Raw genomic sequence first — 22,118 nt, 5'->3', positions numbered from 1 at the left:
TTATTGTGCAAATTTGCTGAGTAGAGATGGAGTAGAACAGCTGCTAATTGGAACTCTGTTTGTTCTCTATGCAGAAGTTCTGTGGACCTTATGTGTTTTTCCTCTTTGCTGGAGTGGTCCTGGCCTTTACTCTGTTTACATTTTTCAAAGTCCCAGAAACCAAAGGAAAGTCCTTTGAGGAAATTGCAGCAGAATTCCGAAAGAAGAGTAGCTCAGCTAAAGTGCCAAAAGCTGCTGTGGAAATGGAATTCCTTGGAGCTACAGAGACTGTGTAAAGATAACCTGCTTTTTTGACAAGAACAGAAACAGGAAGAAAGTTGTGTGTTTTTAATTGATGATTCTTTGAGAATTTTATATCTATGTCTTAAAGAATTGTTTTATTTTTTAGAGAGCTTTTATGGGCTCTTCTCAGAAATGTCATCAAAAATTACCAAAGAAAGTATTTTTTTTTAAGTTAGAGCATCTATTTTTGATAGTAAGATTCTATAATTAAATGAACCAAAAAGTCTAGCTTATTTTACTACACCAAAGAGCAAGTACATTATAGTGTTCGAGCTCTATTCTTTATAATGAGGTTCTCCTAAAATGAAAGCAGTTCCAATGTATCATGTTATTGCTTCATTAAGCACGTGACTGGAAACCTGAAGCTGCAGCTCATTTACATATTTGAATATGATTATGTTTGCATTTTCTTACCCACAGACCTCATACTAAAGGAGCTTTGGCTAGTTGGTAATAAGGTCCATGTTAAAATTGATAAATTTTCTATTTTCTCCCACTTAGCCTTTTCTTTATTAGAATTTTTATTTTAAAATTTTATTTTTTTCTGTCTTTTCACGTGGAATGGTTTATTGAGTATATTAATATATGTTCATAAAGAAAAACTTTTGTTTTTGGTAGGCTTACCAAATCTGGGACTCAGAAAAAAAGTTAGTTCCTTTGCTTGATGACCAAATAATTCTTATAAGATTAAATACTGAAAAGATTTTTACCAGTCATATAGCTTGTTAATATTAATATCTATTATAATATCTATTCTATAATATCTATTATAATATCTATCTAGTCATATAGCTTGTTAATATTAATATCTATTATAAACATATGCTAATTCCTTGCTAGTTCAGTCCTCTGAGCTCTATTTTAGTTTTCTTTTAAACTGAGTACAGCCTGGTTTCCTCAGCTGTATTTTTTATAAAATACATTTAATCAGTGATTAAGCTGGGCATTTTTATATCTCCTCAAACTCTCAATAAGTTAGAGCAGTCTGAGGGAAATCTGAAATCAAGGATTGCTCTGTTTGTTAAAACACATTATCTATTTTGTGTTTCAAGACAAATTGAAAGAGTAGGATGCCAGAAATCCCAAAGATGGGTTCCTGAAAACTTCATGAATGCTCAATTTCAGACTTGATCAAAATCCCTATTAATTTTTCTGGTTAGATAGTCATTCCCTTTGATGTTCCTTCTTTGTCATGGCAGTATATGGATGCTATCTAAGCCGTCCTATTGCTATTGCTAACATTTCCTGTGTCCTATGTGGCAGGCACTGTTCTAAGTGCTTTTACCTATTAGGCAAATTGGAAATGCACAGATGATTTAACAGACTTTCACTTATAGTCAATTTACAACTATGGAAATACATTCTGATGGATACCAAAGGCTTAGCAGGGAGCTAAAGTATCTCCAGGCTATTTTCCCCACAAAGTGGAGCAGAGTCCATCCTTTTTATGTTTGCTTTAATGTGGATAAAAGGAAGGTACTTTTTAAAAAGTACTTTCTATGTGCGGAAGGGGAAAAAAATGCTGAACACTTGTTTTTTTTTCCCCCCAGAGTGTTTTACCTTTCTATAATTTGGCAGTCCAGACAACATAAAATGATTTCTTTTCACTTTGCTTTTTATTTCCTTTGGATCAATTTGGAATAAATTATTGTTACTTAGGACTCAGGACACAGTTAAAGTGAGTTTAAATAGTTCAAAAGACTTTTGTGCCAGCTTGTGAACTCTAGAAAAATTGTGGGGACTCTGAATGGACAAGAGCAGGAGAATGGCTCCTGTGTGGCTCTTGTCCTCTTCTTCAGGATGCCTGTGGTCTTTGAGAAGCCCAAAGTTAAAAGATAAAGAAGTTTAACATTTTTATAGGTGATGAATGTGATTTAATCAAATTGCTATTTCCAATCTCATTTACTAAGAAAATAAAGTAGTAAAAGTTTAAATAAAGAACCCAAAAGACCACTTTCAAGTTCTAACTACTTATTTCAACTAACGTGTAAACACCAGAAATTCATAGCCTGGAGTTTAATGCCTCAGAGAAATTGAAACCATTTACATTGTTTCCATTCCATATTTTTTTCCTTGCAGAGATACAAATGAGTTGAAAAGAAACCTTAAGGTGAAGTAAGAAACTGTTAAAGCTTTATAAGACAAAGGAACTATCTTAACATAATAGAAACTCCCTGGTCTTCAACTGGATGAAAATTGGCACTGGTTAATTAGATACAATTGTAGGGAAATCAGATGTGAGTTTGAATAATTAATTTGCATAGTACTCTATTATTTTTGTGGAAGTCTTTTCATACTCTAATGTCCTAACAATGTGATTTTTCTTAGCTTATTCAATGCATGATTACAATTCTTGGTCTGGTCACTCACCTGCTACACCTAGCTATTGCCCACTGTCATGATACCAGTGAAAGGATCTTCTCAATGAAGAGAAGATCTTTCTCCTCTATGCAATCAGCAATGTGATGGCACTGAGATACGCTAAGACTCTGCCCCCTTCTTCCTCAAGGAGCTCACAGTCTAATAAGCAGCTCAGGAAGCCCAGGATATGAATGTCCCCATGTGTGCTTTTTGCCATCCATGAAACTTGATTTGAGGACCTTGTAAAAGAGGCACAATAATATTACCTACCTCAGAGAGTTGTAAGGATTAAATGTAAAGTGCTAAGAAGAGTTCCTGGTATAAAAGGAGGTGCTTAGTAAATGCTACCTAGAATTAGTATTCACAAAGATACTGCTAAAATAAAAGTTTGTCATATATATTGACAGTTCCAAATTTTTCTTTTCTTTTTGAATTTTTTAAATTTTTTTCCAAATTTCTTTTGAGTACAAGAAATTCTGTAAATTCAAGATAACATTTTCTCATTTCAAGCAACAATTTCACAATGACAAAGGAATGGTGAAAAAATAATAGAGATTTTAGGCTATCTAATTCTTAAACCCAAACTTGACATTTCCAAGTTGATTATGAGTTTTTATTTTATTTTTAAAGTTTGTTTTTACCTAAGTTATTTTTTAAAAGGTTTCTATATTTCTTGAATAATACTAAGTACAAGTAAAATGCTGTATATTTAAATGCAATTCAACAAGTTATAATCACAGAAAAAGACCAAACCTTCTTGATAATCCTCAAAAACTGCAGAAGTATTATATACATGTAAACCAGTGTGCGTGCATAAGCTACTTCTTGCTGGATTATAGCATATGCAGCAAATAAGGCAATGTTAGGCAATATCTTGTTCTTACAGTGTCCTAAGCAGAGATGCTGAGTAAAGTATAAAAGAATATATAATTTTTCATTACAATTCTATCAGTGACCTGAGAAGAAAAGATTTGTTGCCAGCCACTCTGAGCCATCTGCTGGTGTTTTTTACTGCTTTCTAATTTGGTGTACATTAGAAAGAATCATTAAGAAAAGACTGGTTTTAGTTAGGGATATATATACACTATAGTTTTATGTCAATAAATACATTTCTGAATGCTTAAGTGTTGCTTTATTTTATATAAAAAATAACCACATTTAAGAAAATTAATATTGGCTTACTGTAACATATCCTTGTTTCTTTCTTATGGTATTGTTCCTATTCTCATTTTAAAGATAACACATGAGTTACTTTTTAAATTCAAATTTTATTTCCATTAGGCAGTTGTTTTTATTATCAAGAGTAGGAAAAACTAACCTGAAGTCTAGGTAAGAACAACCGACTCACTTTGATAAAATAAAAATAATTTCTTCAGTAAATGTTTAGTTGAGCTCCCACTGTGAATAAGATACTTTGTTAAAATTTTGTGAAAGACACGAAACTTAGAAAACATTGTCTATATGCTCAATCCCTTGCATTCTCATAAAAGGGATAAAAGTTTAAAACAAATAGTTACAGTATGAAAGAGAAAATAGAAAAAAAACTGTAGTGGTTTTTAAGTTGACCTTTACAATTTTTGTTTAGCTGCAAAAGGTGTGATTTTTAAAACGATAGCATATGATGATATTTAAAAATTGTTGTGCTCTATTTACCCAATGGAATTTAAATACAATAGTAATTTGTTAATTACTATTTAATTTGTTAATTGCTATTTGTTAATGCAACCATTAAAATATATGTAAATAGAGATATATATACATATATATTAGCAGTTGGAAATTTTACCGCATTCTTTATTCTCCTATTTCCTTTTTATTTCCCCAAGGAATTTTATCCCAAAAAACAAATTTAAATGCTTTAAAACAATTCTTTGATGATTCTGAGTTTCTGCAACAGGACTATCTATAATTTGAATATTTTTGTTTAAAAATGTCTCATTCAAAAAGGTCAAAATGTTTAACACTGTTTTCTGGACTGAGTTAGCATTTATGATTATTAGTACTACACAAATGAAAAAAATTTGTATTGCAGATTTTGATAGAATTATTAATTTTTAAAGTCATTATTTTAAATTTCATCTCAATAATAAGCCTGAGTTATTTATTTTTCAATCAATTAAAATATTAATGGATGGATATTTTTTACTGTTAAAGAGTATTCAGCATAAATTCTATTATTACACTGTATCATTACAGATATATTAAAAAATTTTATTTTTGGCCACCTGGGTGGCTCAGTCAGTTAAAAGTCTATCTTCGGGAGCACCTGGGTGGCTCAGTGGGTTAAAGTCTCTGCCTTCAGCTTGGGTCATGGTCCCAGGGTCCTGGGATGGAGCCCAGCATTCGGCTTTCTGCTCAGCGGGGAGCCTGCTTTCTCCTCTCTCTCTGCCTGCCTCTCTGCCTACTTGTGATCTCTGTCTGCCAAATAAATAAATAAAATCTTAAAAGAAATTTAAGTCTCCGGTTCAGGTCATGATCCCAGGGCCCTAAGATGGAGTCCCACATTGTGCTCCCTGCTCAGCAGGGAGTCTGTTTCTCCTTCTCTCTACCCCTCCCCCCAGCTCATACTCTCTCTCAAATAAATAAATAAAATCTTCTAAAAAAATTTATTTTCATAAATAATACTCTAGGAATGGAATATTCATTCCATAAAGTATTTCCAAACCACAGACAAAAAACACATAAAAATCAATCATAAAAATGTTTCATTTTTTTAATGAAAATAAGCTTTAAAATCAGCTAACAACTCCACTGGACACTTCTTCTTGAATTTTGCTGTAATCAAAGAACTTATACTGTTGAAGGACTTGTTATCCAGTTGTTATAATCATTCTTCAGTTAGTTTCTGGGCAGTATACCAAAAAGATTTTATTAAGATTTAATAAAAGACTATTAATTATATTACTAAATCTTTCACTTAGATGTAACTTGCTTAACCTGATATATTGAGAAGGAGTTGGGAGAAATGAAATACTAATTTTCATATTTTCACATATAAAATAAAACTCTTCTATTTGATCACATGCAGTATTTACATCAAACCATTAGAGCTTAGATTTAGCTTGCTCGATTCATGGGAAATACCTATCATAAATAACTTAGTGGGCAAACTCAGTCCTCACTGTCAAATTAATTTTCCAAATAAGATTTACTTTCTATATGACTTAATTTTTCACTTCCAGTAAGTACCTTAATACTCATTCCTGTGACAGCTTTCATATGTTTGAATTCCAGTAATACCACATGGATACTTGCCATAAGTCTGTCTCCTCCATTTTGAACAGATGCTTTACATTCTGTACTTTTATGGGTCTTTCCCTCAGGAGCAATACACATCGAAAATAATTGGGTAAAGTCTGCTAAACAAAAGTGGTCATTATCTTGTTCTACAAAGCCCAAATTTGAAATATTCTAACTTGGGCCAAAATATACTATTTCTTATGCCACCTTAATTAAGGTAGGCTTCACAGGTAACATTATTTCCAAGTATTCCTTTGTTTTGTATCTCTAAAAGTTTAACACTCTGGGGCAACATACCATGCAGAGTCAGGATCCACTGAGAAGGACAATTATGAAAAGTGTTTGGAAAGAACTGGTCTAATGAATATTAGGCACATATTGGGTACTAAGTGTATGCTTTTGCCCATAATAAGAGATAATATTTCCAACTTTGAAAACAGTTATTAGAAGTTATTCACAAAATAAATGCTGGGGTGGGGGCAGGGTACAGAATAAAACTAGAAAATCAGAAGATCCATTACCCAAACAATAGGAGTTCAAAAGAGAGGAAAAAACAAAATAGAGGGGAGCAAATTATTAAAGACACATTATATTGGAATTTTGCTGAGTTGAGCTGAAAAACAAGAAGAGATTGAAAGTTTATTGTGTGTCAAACACAATAAACAAAGTCCAGAATTTCACCATGAAATTTCAGAACACCAGAGATTAAGAAAAGAAAGACAGGTCACATACAAAGGAACAAGAGTCATCACAGCGTGTAATATGTGAACAGCAACTGTGGAAGCTAAAAACGTTGTGGAGCAAAGCCTATAAAATCCTGAAGGACAACGATTTTCACCCTAGAATTCTCTCCCCAGACATGTTATCAATTGACTGTGAAAGTAAAATAAAGATATTTCCAGGCATACATGACTCAAAATTTTACCTCTTCTGCACCTTCTCTCATGAAACAAGTAGATAGTATACTCTACCAAAACAAAGAAGAAAACCACAAGAAAGTAAGATGTGGAATTCAGAAAAAGGGAAGAAGGAAAGATGAATCTGAGGACATAGTCATGGGTGAAGAGCTAGCATCAGGGCCAAGAAAGCAACTGATTAAACCTGAAGCAAGGAAAAGAATGTTCCAGGGAAAAATAGAACTGAAAGATTCACTGATGTGTTTGGCCATATGAAGAATAATTTGGGATATTTAGGGGAAAAAAATAGTGACAAACACATAGAAAACTATACAAATGAAGACATGGGGTAATTATGAATTTGTGGAGCTACAGTAAGGTAGGGAATGTTATAAAATGAAAACATCATAGTACACTACTTGGCTGGGCAGTGAATAATTATTTACATAATTATGTAAAACACTGGATATTGCTACAATTTTTGTTTCAAAATAAAATTTATAAAGTACTACACTATAAGATATACAGAAAGAAAAGGTGAGAAAGTGTGAGAAAAGCACTTAATTATTATCATAGTTGTCAACATATAAATTCATAAAGCAAAAAATATTAGTATAGACCTATGTGCTGGTAATTTTCCCTATGCTCTTGCACATCTATTGTAACCCTTTCTAACCTGTACTGTGCCTCAGAAGGCTGGTCTCTTCAGACTATCATCTGGGTTCTTGTCTTTAGCTTCTAGCTGGGTTTGCTTAATGGGATGTATTAGCGGAAACCAGGAGGACAGGAAGAGGTAGAAAGTAGGCTATTGGTTCCTATAGCTCTGACCATCCCACCCTTGGCTGGACAGTGTCTGCGTTCCTCTACCCGTGGTCACAACTCTGGAAGGTGGGCCCTCTCCTCCACCTACTGTTCATATTGTGTTCTAGTAATTGCTTCTCTGACCTTGCCCCATCAATTCTAGAGTTGATAATGGCATCCTACTATTATTAGTTCCACTAATACAAGTCCCAGGTGCTTTCTCATCCCTTTTTGCTTCCTTAACTTGGCCTTCTCCTTTGTAAATCATATCTTCATTAAACTTCTTTAATCATCTCTTTTCTACTGGGACCCTGAGCAATACAGCATATAAATTAGAATATAAAAATTAAAGTTTTAAGGGATAGCTACAAACTTTTCAAGTGTTCATCTATATGGAAATGCATGAGTGGAAAGGAATGGTGCAAGAAACTGTTGTGTATAGTTTTTTAATAGGTTTAATATAAGCTTTGTGTTGTTATTGACCTTTAAATTACAGACTTGCATTATTTTATAAAAATAAAAAGAATTCAATAGCATTTTAATTTAAAATAGTAAATCAACCTTAAAAAAAACTATGTAGCAAAAAGGCAAATGAGATTATATATAAACAATAGATTTTGGAGAGATGAGAGAGACTGAGAAAGTAAAAAGGGGTATAAAGAGGGAGAAATGGGTATAAAGAGGGAGGGAGAGTGGGAGAGAGAGAGAGAGAGAACAATGTTAACAGAGGTTGGTGGTTATCCATGGGTGGTAGGATTTCAGATTGTGTGTGTGTGAGTATGCAGTCTAAGTTGTTTTCATTGTGCATGTATATTATGTTAGTAATAGGATAAAAATAAATGTGGGAGAAATTAACCTTCTTTTAAAAATATGTGGTGAGAAAAAAAAGATAAAGTGGTCTGTGATCTGAGAAACAATATGAAGTTTCATTACTTTGGGAAATGTGTAAATGTGTTTGTAGACTAAAGGAAAAGAAAAATAGAGGAAGAATTTTAGGATGAGAGGAGGATAAGCAAAGCATGGGAAAGTGTGTTACAGAAATCACAGGTAGTGATATTAGGAAGAAGGAGACAGAAAGGTGAGAGAAAGTGAAAACTGAATAAAGATATGGAAACATCTTGGGATAAAGAGTAGAAAAATTGAGGCTGCTTGTATCAGATTAACTGTCCCTTTTCAGCAAAGAAAGTGGTAGATAAGCTCATACTCAGAGCAGGAAGGAATCTTGGAGATAAATGATTCCTGGACTAACCCCAAGAAATCAATCGTACCCCAATGTTCAGCCTTGATTATATAAGGTTAACAGCCGAGTCATTTTGGGTAGGTTATGTAATCTCCTAAAGTGTCAATCATTTGCTTGTATGTAAAATGAAAATGAAGATGGCACAATTTTGCTTAAACCATAGGATTTTTTTGAAACATAGCTGTTTCCAATTTTTTTTACCCGAAATGTGCTGTATAATACACAAATAGTTTAGTCAATAATGGTATATTAATGAGCTCAGGCTGTCATAATAAAATACCATAGACTATATGGTTTAAACAACAGAAATTTATTTCGCACAGTTCTAGAGTCTAAAAAGTCCAAGATTAAGTTTCCAGCTGATTTTCTTCCTTGGTGAAAGCTCTTTTCCAGGCTTGGAGACAGTCATCTTTTCGCTGTGTCTTCACATAGCAGAGAAAGGGTTCTAGTATCTCTTCCTCTTCTTGTAAGGGCACCAACTTTATCAGATTAGGGTATCACCCTTATAAACTCCGATCACCCTTATCACTTCCTCACAGGCCCTATCTCCAAGTCACACTGGGGGCTTGTTTTCAGCATATGAGTGGAAGGAGTAGGGAATGGGAGAAGACACAAACGTTTAGTCCATGACAAATGGTAAAGAACTTTTGCCATCAGGATAAAAGGGAAGGATGGAGTAGGGAAAGGGCCAACTAGCCTCGGGGGAATTAATATGTTTTAAAATTGGGCTGTTGTAATTAAAAATTTTAAAAAATAAAATAAAATAAAATTGGGCTGTTGTGAAGAATGAAATGTAACCCATTTTTGTTTTCTTTTGTTGGTATAGCCATTAATCACACTTAAATACTTCCCCAAAGAACCTATCCACCAATTTTTAAAGGACTCTTTAAAAATATAATAAATAACAGAACACTTTTAAAAGGGGGGAAAGATTGGAGGGAACCTGTATGGCTAGATAGTGGATTTTTGGGTTGCCAGATAAAATACAGTACACTCAGTTAAATTTGAATTTCAGAATCTCATGCAATATTTGGAACATACATATACTAAAAATATTATTCATTACTTATCTGAAATTCAAATTTTACTGGGTGTTCTGTGTCTTCATTTGCTAACTCTGGCAATATAAATAATAATTATTATAAAAAGTGTGGCACAGTACAAATACATAGGCTGGCATAATATAGTTAAAAACTCAGAAATAGTCACAACTCCATAAAAGCAATACTTAACAAAGTAGGAGGGGCACCTGGCTGGTTCAGTCAGTAAAGCGTGTAACTCTTGATCTCAGAGTTGTAAGCGCAAACCCCATGTTGGGCATAAAACTTATTTAAAGGAAAAATAAATAAAACAAACAAAGAACAAAGAAAACCAAAGAACAACTTTGTATTTACCTAAAGAATACAAAAACATTCATTCAAATGGATATATGCACCTCTATGTTCACAGCAGTATTATTTACATAGCCAAGGTATGGAAGCAGCCCAAGTGCTCATCTACTGATGAATGGATAAGGAAGAGGTGGTATATATATAATATAAAATATTATTCAGCCATAAAAAAGAATGAAATCTTGACATTTGCAATGAATGAATGGAGCTAGGGAGTAAAATGCTAAGCAAAGTAAGCATTCTTTGCAGTAAGCATTCTCTCAGTAATCAGAGAACAAGTAGAGGAAAAATCATCAGTAAGAAACAGGAGACCTGAACAGCACTATTAACCACTATTAACACTACTGACCTGATTGACATTCAGAGAACACTCTAACCCATGACACAGACCGCACAACTAGACTCTCTGCCAGCTGACCCAATGCCAAAGTTATTAGAGATTTTCTTTGTATCTAATTTCTAACTTGACAAAAAATGAAAATTTATGCAATTGCAGAGCCAAGAGAACAATGATTTTTACTTCACTATATATATATATATCTAGATATATATATATATATATATAACTCATCTCCCATTTTCCCCCCTTCTGACAGTTCTATCATATTTACATGATTTAGATGCTTTCTGCTTTTGGAATCTGTGGTGTGAGGGACATGTACCTCATTCATCCCTCCCCTGTGCCGGAATGTGGTTGGGCAATGGCGGATGGCAGAGATGGGAAGGGACATCTGGAGATGGGTATTGAATTTCCAAAAATAATAATGAAGATGAAGATGGGTCTTAGGCCATGTTGTCATGCAATTATTTGTTATTATTTTCTTGGCTTTCACTGAACTGCTCTGATTTCATCATCATCTGTTTCTTATTCCAGCAAAGTGGTGTTAGGTTATGTAATAGTTAATTGCCTAGGGCATTCACGATTGGTTTCCCAACACACAAAATAGTCTTCTTAGCACCAATTAAGAATAGTGGGGCAAAGCAGATCCTATATACAAGGAAATTAAAAAAAAAAAAAAACAATTACAAGAGCATGAGGCAGTGCAAGCAAATGAAGAAATCTATACCGGGGTGGATGAATCATTGTCCTAACTTCCCCTGGCTTTTGCTTGCTGAAGCCCTCCTGCTGAGATAGATGTGCTTTTGCAAGGTGGGGTTGAAGATGAGTAAATAAGAAGGTGGTTATTCACTTTTATCGCCACAGCAACCCACATGTCAGTTCAATGAAGAAAATTCTGTGATTTTGGAACTAGAACCAAATTACTTTTAGAATTAAAAGAATCAGAGTAGGGACAGCACAATCACTTATCTGATGAAACAAGAGAAGGCCTGATGGAGATCATCTTGGAGCATTAGGAAAACAACCTCCGGGTTCCTGCTGACAGGACACTTTTTCCAAATACTATTAATTATAATGCATTATTAGCTAGCTGCAGGCAGCGGACACCCCTTGCATGTTAACTAAAGTGCAGCAGCCATTTAGTTAGTGGGACCTGCTCAGTCTTTCAAATTGCCTTAATCATTAGTGAATTAGTTAAACTATAACATTAGGAGATAAAAATAATCACCTGTGTCCCTTGGAAACAAGTCTAAACTGGATCTGGTTGTCAGAGGCTCTATGGATGTTCCTGACTTTGCAGATTGATGGATGACAACCAACACGGCTCCAGACTGAGCCAGCTTCACCCTGTCTCCTTAGGGTTATGCAATATCTTGATGTCATTGTTATAGGTTCATTCCTACTCCAGAGTGTTGTAGGTGTGTGAAACAGGCAGAGGTACCATGGCCTTGATATTCAGTTCTCAATCAATCAGAGACTGATGATGCAGTTAGCAGATTTTTGAAACTCATGTTCCTTTCAGTGCTCTTTTTGGGCCATTTCACTGATTATTAATGGCTTCACTTGGAGAGGTCTGGAAATAATGCTGAAACTCAATCAAGCCTCCTTGGCAGTTGGAAAGAGGTTTTGAGTGTAGCTCAGAGACTGTGAAGAGAAGGTAAAATTGTGCTTTAGGATTATCTGTGGATTTTGATGATTAGCATATTCCTCTTCTGCTGCAAATCACCTAAAGTTAACAGAATAAACAAGGCTTAAATGGTATGATTTTGGTTCATGCTTTGATAACTGACCATAGGCAGAAAACATGGAGAAAAAATCCTCAAGTAACCTGAGAAGATAAGTACATTGCCTTTTATTTTATCCAAAATTTTTAAAAACATTAAGCTGATGTTTTAAATTTTATGTACAGTAAAATTCACTCTTTTTGGTATATAGTTCTATGCATTTGGACAAATACATAGTCCAGTAAACCACTGCTACAATCAAGATAAAGAACAGTTCCGTTACTCCCCCAAATTCCCTCATGCAGCCCCTTTACAAATTGACCCTGATCCTTTGCAAATACTACCATACTCTGATTTCTAGTCCTGTTCTGTCCTATCCTTTCAGATATCATATTAGTGGAATCATAGATTAGATAGCCTTTTGAGTCTGATTTTGTTCAGTTAGTCTAATATATTTGTGATTCATTCATGTTGTTGCATGTATTAAATTAATTAGAGAGGCCATCAGATGGAGGTGGCTTTAAGGCCTTGGCAGTCTATATGAGCAAACCAGAACCTAAGTCTGTAAATGCCTAGAGGGTGAGAAATCTAAATCTTGGGATGGATGATCACAACCAGCCAACTAGGCTTTCCCAAATAAAGCATCCCTATAGCCAATCAATTAATTTTTTGTTTGTTTCTGCATTTTCTCTTAGGAAGTCTTGCTCCTAGTTTCTGTTGGTGGAGTACTCCTAACCATGACCTTTTTGGCACTATCCAATTCTAATTGATTTTGCTCAAGTAAATTTTTTACTTATTAAAATGATTAATTGTTACTTATTAAATCATTTTTAAAATTATTAAATTTTAAATTGAGTTATAAAATTACTTATTAAAATTTATAATAAGTCTCAGTTTATCTTTAATAAGCGTCAGTTATCTTTTAACACATTTTTAGTTATTCAGTCTTCTTTATGGCTGAATAGTATTCTATAGTTTCTCTAACCATTCATCATATAAATGACTTGTGGGTGTTAAGTTTTTGAAGACTATAAAAAAACCACTATAAACATTTATGTACCATTTTTTCATGAAACATACATTTTTATTTCTCTCAAATAAATGCCTGAGTGTGAGATTACTGGGTCTTATGTTAAGTATATATTTAACGGTACAAGAAACCACCAAACTGTTTTCCAAAATGGCTTTACCATTATGCATTCCTGCCAGGAATGAATAAGGGTTCAGTTATTTTGTATCCCTACTAGCAGTTGGTATAATTAGGTAGTTTTCTGTTATTGATTTCCAGCTTAATTTTTTCTGATTAGAGAACATACTTTATATGATTTTAGGTTTTTTTTCCATTTATTAAGACATGTTCTCTGGCTCAGAATATGGTCTATGTTGGTGAGTGTTTCATGTGCACTTGAAAAGAATGTGTGTTCTGTTGTAGCATAGAGTGTTTTTAAAATGTTGATTAGTGTTTTTAAAATGTCATTTTTTTTTGTTCTTTTACTGATTTTTCTGTCTACTAGTTCTATCATTTTCTGAAAGAAGGGGTATTGCAGTCTTCAGCTATAGTTGTGGTTTGGCTGTTTTTTCCCTTTCATTTCTATTACTTCATGTATTTTGAACTCTTGTATTTAGGATTGTTGTATCATCTTGGCTAATTGACCCTTTTATTATATAATATCTCTTTTATCTCCCTTAGTATTTCTTGTTCTGAAATCTATCTGATATTAATATAGCCACTATAGCCTTTTTTTAGTGTTTGCATAATTTTTCAGTTCTTTCACTTTTCTTCTATCTGTGTCTTTATATTTGTAGACAGAACACAATTAAATCTTATTTTTTATGATGTCCAATCTCACAGTCTGTCTTTGAATTGGTTGTTTAGGCCATTTACATTTATTACAATTATTAATGTAGTTGGATTTAAGTCTACTATTTTATTATTTGTTTTCTGTCTTTCCTATCTCTTTTATTTCTTCTGTTTTCTTTTCCCTGCCTTCTTTTATATACTTAATTATTTTTAATATTCCATTTTATTTATTGGCTTTTGGCTGTATTTCCTTATATTATTTTTCTAGTGATGGCTGTAGGTATTACAATATACATACCTAACAATTTATAGATTAATTAAAATTAATATATTATGCCTTCAAGTAAAATGTATAAGCCTTAAAAACATATAAGTCATTCTGCTCCCCTGCTTGTGTGTTATAATGTAATTATTACCTCTATGTATATTATTCTGTATACATTGAAAATCTTATCAGACAATGTTATATCCTTTGCTTTCAACAGTTGTACATGTTTTAAGGAATTTAAGATGAAAATAGTTTTAAAAAATATCTACCCAGATAGTTACCGATTCCTTAACTTTTCCTTTGTTCCTGAAGTTCCAAGTTTCCCTTTAGTATCATTTCCTTCAGCCTAAAGAAATGCTAAGGAAATGTCTTCAGCATTTCTTTTAGAGTAGGTATAATGGCAACATAAATCTCTTGGATTTTCTTCATCTGAAAATGCTTTTACTTTCCCTTCATTCCTAAAAGATAGATATTTTGCCTAGATATACCAACTTATGTTTTCATAAGCAATGTATCAGGGCCCTGTTTTCTTAGCACTCTTGCTAGTATTCAGTGGTACTATTTTTGATAGATTTGCTGATTTGACAGGAAAAAAAATGGCATCTTATTTTTTAGACAATAATATTTGCCATTTTCCCACTTTTAAAAAAAAAGATTTTATTTATTTATTTGACAGAGAGATAGAGATCACAAGTAGGCAGAGCATCAGGCAGAGAGAGGGGAAAGCAGGCTCCCCGCCAAGCAAAGAGCCTGATGTGGGACTCAGTGCGGGTTGATCCCAGGGCCCTGAGATCATGACCTGAGCCAAGGCAGAGGCTCAACTCACTGAGCCACCCAGGCTCCCCTTCCCCCCACTTTATTATGGATTTGTAAAAGACATACTCAAGTGTTTCATTCCTAGGTAGAAAAGCTCTTTTTTTCCCTTTGCTTTTATTTAGAAAGATGTTTTACACCCCAAGGTTAAATAAATATTCATCTACATTTTCTTTTGACTCTTTTAGTGGTTCTTTCCTAAATTTAGCACTCTTCTCCATTTGCCTAAATGTTTTTGTTAGTGTGAGGTAGGCATCAAACTTTATATTTTCTAACTAGTAAGTATGTTCAGAAACATTTATCAAGTTATATATACTTTCCCCTTGTTTGAAATACCTACTTTGTTAAGAATTTTTTAATTTTTATTTTAAATCCAGTTAGCTTACTCTAACTGTGCTAGTCAGTGCTATTATTTATTCCATTTTACAGATGAAACAGGCACATGGATTTGAAACAATGTGAGCCAAATCAGACACGCAGATAGTAAATAAACAGAGTCAGACTCAAATCCAGGCTATTTAAATCCACTGACCATATTGCAAAGCCCTGTGACATGAGATCAGCACTGGACACAGATAATTCCAGCAGCAGAGGATGTTTGAACTAAATGACATTTGAAGTCTTTTCCAATCATGAGAATATGTCACACAGAATTTTCATGCAATCTCCATGCAATCTCCAACTGTAAATGGATTTGCCTAGTTGTAAAACCTATGCCACCCCCATAGATACTCCTCCCTAACATTTTTTACCATTCTAAACTCTACTGTTATTATAACTGCCATTTTAAAAATAAGGAAACTGAGACACAAGGAAGGGTAAGTAAATGTACAAGGCCACTTGGATTGCAGATTGGGGTAGTTTGCTCCAGAGTCCTTGCTTTTCACCCTGTCTTATATGCTGAATTGTCTCATCTGTGAATTTCAAGAGCAGGTAAGATGAGACCATAACTTTATGTGCCCTTTACAAGGTATTTGTAAAGGTATTTGTGGTACAAGCCAACTTCCGGGATTGCTCAAATGCCATCCCAGCCTCCACTCTCTCCCATCTCCACCACTCAACACAATCTTCTCCTCCCTTCAAGGAGCACTAGAGAGGACACTCTAAAGCTGTGTTGTTAGGAAATACAGCTTTCACTGGGTCCGAAGAAGGTAAAAGACCTTGCTTTGGCATGAAGGGCTATATGGAGATATGTCTTTCTTTCCAGCTTCTCTCAGTTCTTAGCTACCTTAGCTTTTATTCCCTTCCAGGATGTTTGTGTGAATAGGTCTGAATCCTGCCTTAAGAGAGTCCCCCTGCCCTGGAGAGGCCTGGAGGTAGGGAGTTAAAGCCAACATTACTCTGGGGTTTAGCAATTCACCTGTCCTTGCTTCTTTTTGTCATCAGTGTGGTAAGACCTTAAAGGTCAAGTAGGAAATGTGGGCTTTGAGAAAGGGGCGATGAAGACCTATTCAGATTTGGCCTTAGGTTAAAAAGGCAAAAGGAGTCCTCCTCCTTCACTCACAGGTCACCTAGTTTAGCAAGGCCAGGATGTCTTGGGGTCAACAGGAGTTGGGGTCAAAGTTATACAGGAAAAAGCAATGTATATTCTCCTGGAATATGTCCACTGTGTATGGCTCTCTTAAGGAGATTGTAATGGTGAGTGGTTGGCCACCTCTTTTTTCTTCAGAGAAAAACCTACACCATAAGACTGCCCATGGGAATGGAATAACCATTTCTAATGAAAGAAATGTAAATCTTCACTCAGAATATGGCTAAAGAAATGTTCCACTGTATGCCTCAGAATTTTTTTTTTTTTTCAGTCCTAAGGGTCCTTCCAGCTCAGATTAGGACAGATCAGACAGATTCAGAATAGGGCAATCTCTGGATCCAATGAAAAATAAGCTGAAATCTCAGTGAAGGCCAGTGCATTTGATATCTTCAAAGCAAGAGATGACCCATCACTCTCTTCACTCTCTTCAGTAAGTTGAGGAAGGGCTATGAGATCTAAGTCTTAAGATCAGTGTCTGGTATATAGTTAATGCTCTATGAGTGTTATCGCAAAACTAATAAGACACTAGTCACAATACCAGAGTGATAAATTATTTTTCAATGATGAAACACAGTTGTCAAGCAACCTGGATACTCCTGTTGACTTAACCTGATCCCAAGGGAAGCCAAAACGACATGGTTCTCAGTAAACAAGGAATGCTAGCAAGTGAGGGGAGTTGTTAACGATTTAAGTATCTTGTAGCATTAGGCTCTGAGATTGTTTCAGATTGGAACATTCCTGCTATAGTCATGTTAGTATATTTATCAGGCAAGAATTATGGGCCTAGAGGGTCATCTGGTCTGCACTAATCTATTGTAGCAGTTATGATAATGCTATAATAATAACTTGGTAAGCACTTATTATGTCCTTTATAAAGATAAATATTCCCTCATTTATTCTTCATGACAATCCTGTAAACTAAACACTATTACAGATAAACTAAGATATTACAGATAAACTAAGATTTAGAAAGATACACATGGTCCCTTTGGGATTTTGCCCTCATAGTTTTCTTGACAGTGCTATTATTATTAGTGCTGACACACAATTGTCAGTACTATTCATCCCTCAAGACTTAGTTCTAGTGCCCCCTATTCTAGAAACCAGGTTCCAACTCCCCTTCTTGGAGCTGCTTCTAAGCTAGGCATCCTTCCTCTCTTCCCCCAGATCTCTGCATTACCTCTGTAAAGCACTTGCTGTATTAAAATTTCTCAGCTGTCTCTAAGGCAGGCTGCATCTTGTTATGACTAAATCTTTCTTTCCAAAGATGCTTAATATCTGGTAGCAATTACTATTCAGTAGAATGAATACTATAACTGGTATTGAGTAGATGCTCAAATACTTGGGGAATCACAACTTAGATGATGGTAAAACCTTTAAGTATTAAATGAGTGACTGGGCTAAGAACTCTTCAAGGTGCCTTCTAATCCTGAGACTATAGTTATGAGACTCAGATTTGAGCCTACCTGGCTTGAGTAGATGATGTTAATCTTCACTGAGAAAAGAGAAGTGGGTTCAAGAGGAAGATAAGGAAGTCAGTTCTGAATTCAAATGCCCTCCCTCCCAAAATTGCCCCTTCAAAGTTGGTAAACTCATCTAAAAGTATAAGAGCCAAACATTTTCTTAAAAGAAAAAAAACAGGGGTGCATGGGTGGCTCAGTTGGTTGGACGACTGCCTTCGGCTCAGGTCATGATCCTGGAGTTCTGGGATCAAGTCCCACATCGCATGGGGACTCTGCTTCTCCCTCTGACCTTCTCCTCGCTCATGTTCTCTCTCACTGTCTCTCTCTCAAATAAATAAATAAAATCTTAAAAAAAAACCCCATAATTATTATAATGCTATCCTATATGACACCACTTCTAATTAAATCTCTACATAGTTTTTTTTTTTTAACAAATAATCCAATGTAAATAATATCTTCAAAGAATAAACTGCTTAGTTGTATAATACAGATATATCTTAAAGGACATGAAAATGCTATATAGGGAGAGAAAAGAACCAGGCCACAGAGTCAGCCCCCCACTGTTACCAAATGGCTACTACAACAATAGCAGTGGGCTTCTGCTAGGCTCCATTCACAACCCGCATGCACTGCTTGGAACATTTGAAACAACATATGGAAGAATGGAACAACACACTGATTTTTCCTGTGACCTTCACCAAGGTGTCTCATGCAGTAGTCATTCTTTTCTGCCATCTAAGGGCTGCATGAATTGTAAATCAGTTCAAAACTGATAAGCACTCATCAGATCCCACTTAAACTCTGTTCCAAAACATAGTTGTTTCTATTAGTCCAAAATCTGTCATAAACCTTTCACTCTCGGAAACCCATTGTGAGAATTTCTCTAAGTAGTAAGCATATTTGTTTCACTTAAACCTTGGAAACAAGCTTAGCAAAATGTAAAATGATTCGTTTTGTCTTGTTTTTAATGTCTCTTTATTGCAGGAAAAATATTTTGAAGGGTCTCTGGTAGAAGGCAGGTTTTGATTGCCAATGCCATAATCTAATTTCACCACAAATACTAATTCAAAAATAGCAAAAGAGAGTGGTCTCCAATTACCTATTATAGAGCCAAGTTTAATCTGAGTATGGTAGGCATATTAAACTCATTTGTGGAATTGAATACAAGACAATACAGTCATGTCCTGATGCAAATCTATAATTTCAAGTCGAGTTTGCCAATAACAGTGTTACTGTGGTACAAATTCAAAGTTTAACATGCCTGTGTTCACGTGCTTTCCAAACACATTTCAGAGTCCACTTGTTGTACAGATAAGCTCTGAAATCTGCTATTTTGGATTTTATCCAAGAAATGCTCTACAACCAAAAGGGGTTTGGTTATTTTAATCACCTCTCCTTAAGCAATCCATTTCTTTTAGCCCTAAATGTTGAAAACTAGTTCATTAATTTCAACCAAAATCTGCCTCCCTGAAATTTCTTCTACTTTTCAGGTGAGAACACTTTCCAGGTAAAAGTTTCAACAGCCTAATTTCAGCCTATTATGAAGAATGATTTTGGGTGGGGATGTGGGTGGAGAGGGCCAGAGGAAGAAGGAGAGAGAGAGTCCTAAGACACAATCTGAGATCATGACCTGAGCCAAATCAAGAGTCAGATACTTAACCAAATGAGCCACCCAGACGCCCTAAGAATGACTTTCTAACAATTCAAGGGCTTCAGTGGACAGTGAGTTCCCTATCAACATGACGACTACATCAATTGAGTACACATGAATTACACATACACTATGTGCTAGACACTCTTTTAAGTGCTTTGCCTATCTTCAATCTTCTATCGCGACAACACCTTTAAGTCAGTGCTATTATTTATTCCATTTTACAGATGAAACAGGCACATGGATTTGAAACAATGTGAGCCAAATCAGACACGCAGATAGTAAATAAACAGAGTCAGACTCAAATCCAGGCAATTTAAATCCACTGACCATATTGCAAAGCCCTGTGACATGAGATCAGCACTGGACACAGATAATTCCAGCAGCAGAGGATGTTTGAACTAAATGACATTTGAAGTCTTTTCCAATCATGAAAATATATCACACAGAATTTTCATGCAATGTGAACATTTTCACTTAACCACTCCTTCCCTAGAGTCTAAAATAGTTACCTCTCTAATGTGCTCCCTTGGATGCTTGTACTTCCTCTATAATGACACCTTCCCAATTGCTTTACAAAACTAAACTTCCTCAGAATAAGGACTATTTCTGCCTTCTCTCTCTTTTTTTAAAAAGATTTTATTTATTTATTGGACAGACAGAGATTACAAGTAGGCAGAGAGGCAGGCAGAGAGAGAGGATGAAGCAGGCTCCCTGCTGAGCAGAGAGTCCAATGCAGGGGGGCTCGATCCCAGGACCCTGAGATCATGACCTGAGCTGAAAGCAGAGGCTTTAACCAACTGAGTTCACCCAGGCGCCCCTATTTCTGCCTTCTTAATCATTATATCTTGAATATCTAACACAGTGCCTGGCACAAAGTTGGCAGTGAATTTGTTGAGCAAGTTAATAAAAGATATAACAAATCATTAACATCATTAACATCCCATTTTTCTACAATTTAGTCTTACTGCAGAACTAGACTCTAAAATGAAGACTAGAGGAAAACAGATACATAATAGAAATTAACTGTCTTTAAAAAGCATATTCCATATCCCTTTCTCCTTACTGTATGTTGCTTACTGAAATATGTATGTATATATTTAACAAGAGATTAGTTAAATAAATTACTATCTTTTCACACAGTAGAGTATTGGACTTCTATTAAAAATGATGTTGGAAAAATAAGTTAATCACATAGAAACACATTTTCAAGGCACTAATTTTTCTTTTAATTAACCAATAAACCCACTTTTTGTTCATTTGAGAAAAGCGAAAAGAAAAAAAATTAAATGGTATTTATACATAAACATTACTGCAAGGATGTGTTATAACTCTAAGTAGCAATAATGTTTCTGTCTGTTACAGAATTGGAGATGAATTTTTCTTTTGACAGGTGAAGTTTTTTTCTATTTCATTTTTCTTTATGTTCTAAATTTTCCACAATGAACATGTAAAGAGGAAAAATAAAGGGTTGTGGGTTTTGTTTCATTTTTGCTAAATACAAATGAATTACTTACATAAAATAATTAGAAAGGAATGGGTTCAACTTCTATCCTGTACTCAATTTTCTCTTTTTTTCCAATACTTTTTTTAAAATTTCATTTATTTTTATTGGACAGACAGAGATCACAAGTAGGCAGAGGCAGGCAGAGAGAGAGTGAGGAGGAAGTAGGCTCCCTGTGGAGCAGAGAGCCCAATGCAGGAGGGGCTCGATCCCTGAGAAGGCAGAGGCTTTCCCCACTGAGCCACCCAGGCGCCCCCTTTTTCCCAATACTTTAAATGAAATGCCATATGTGACTTTGTGTAAGGGGAAGGGGTGGCTTTTGGGAAATATTTTTTCAAAGTGGAAACAAACAGAAGACCATCCTTACCCAAACTTGACTAACATATTCAGAGGCTAACTGCTGGCATGAATTTCTTCATGGTTTTGCCTTTCTCTGTGCATTGTAATGATACTAACTCCCCAATGAAGTGATTTAAACAAACAAGAAAGCAATAACAAATCCTGTATAACAGCGTACCGCTAAAAAGAAAAATGAGAGCTAGGTGCAGAAATGGAAAAAAATAAACAAGTTTAAGGAAGTGATAGTTCCTGGCCTAGAACTATGTATTTTATGGGGGAATCATATACAAAAATTCCAAGCCAAAAAAAAAAAAAAAATTCTAGATGTTTTCTTTAGTTCTTATTTTTTCCCTCCAAATCTGGAATCCCAGATTTGGCAACTCCTGAAAAATGTTATGCCAATATTCTATCTTCTTATTCCTTCGCCATAACAACAGGAAAGAAAGGGTGTAAAGAGACAAGGGAGGAGGATA

At 34.9% G+C, this 22,118-nt stretch overlaps 1 protein-coding gene and 1 long non-coding RNA gene across 3 annotated transcripts in view; one reads left to right on the top strand and one right to left on the bottom strand.

Annotated features, from left to right (window-relative positions):
* The window catches only part of SLC2A2 (solute carrier family 2 member 2), a 33,087-nt gene extending 28,174 nt beyond the window's left edge, over nucleotides 1–4,913 (top strand). Inside the window, exon 11 of the mRNA XM_004756574.3 lies at nucleotides 75–4,913. Within this exon, the coding sequence (XP_004756631.1) occupies nucleotides 75–275 (201 nt within the window). The 3' untranslated portion in view covers nucleotides 276–4,913. The remainder of the gene's footprint in view (nucleotides 1–74) is intronic.
* LOC106006187 overlaps nucleotides 1–22,118 on the bottom strand; it is a 101,573-nt gene that overhangs the window by 54,537 nt on the left and 24,918 nt on the right. Inside the window, exon 2 of one of the 2 annotated variants that reach the window (XR_001180119.2) lies at nucleotides 11,780–12,195. The exons of the other annotated variant lie outside the window; for it this stretch is intronic. This is a non-coding gene — a long non-coding RNA (uncharacterized LOC106006187). The remainder of the gene's footprint in view (nucleotides 1–11,779; nucleotides 12,196–22,118) is intronic. 2 annotated transcript variants of the gene reach the window in all.

Source organism: Mustela putorius, unplaced genomic scaffold (genome assembly GCF_011764305.1).
Source record: "Mustela putorius furo isolate JIRA1106 unplaced genomic scaffold, ASM1176430v1.1 tig00003834_pilon_pilon_pilon, whole genome shotgun sequence".
Lineage (NCBI taxonomy): Eukaryota > Metazoa > Chordata > Mammalia > Carnivora > Mustelidae > Mustela > Mustela putorius.
Note: the sequence above shows the minus strand (reverse complement) of the source record. Positions and strands in the feature narration are given on the sequence as shown.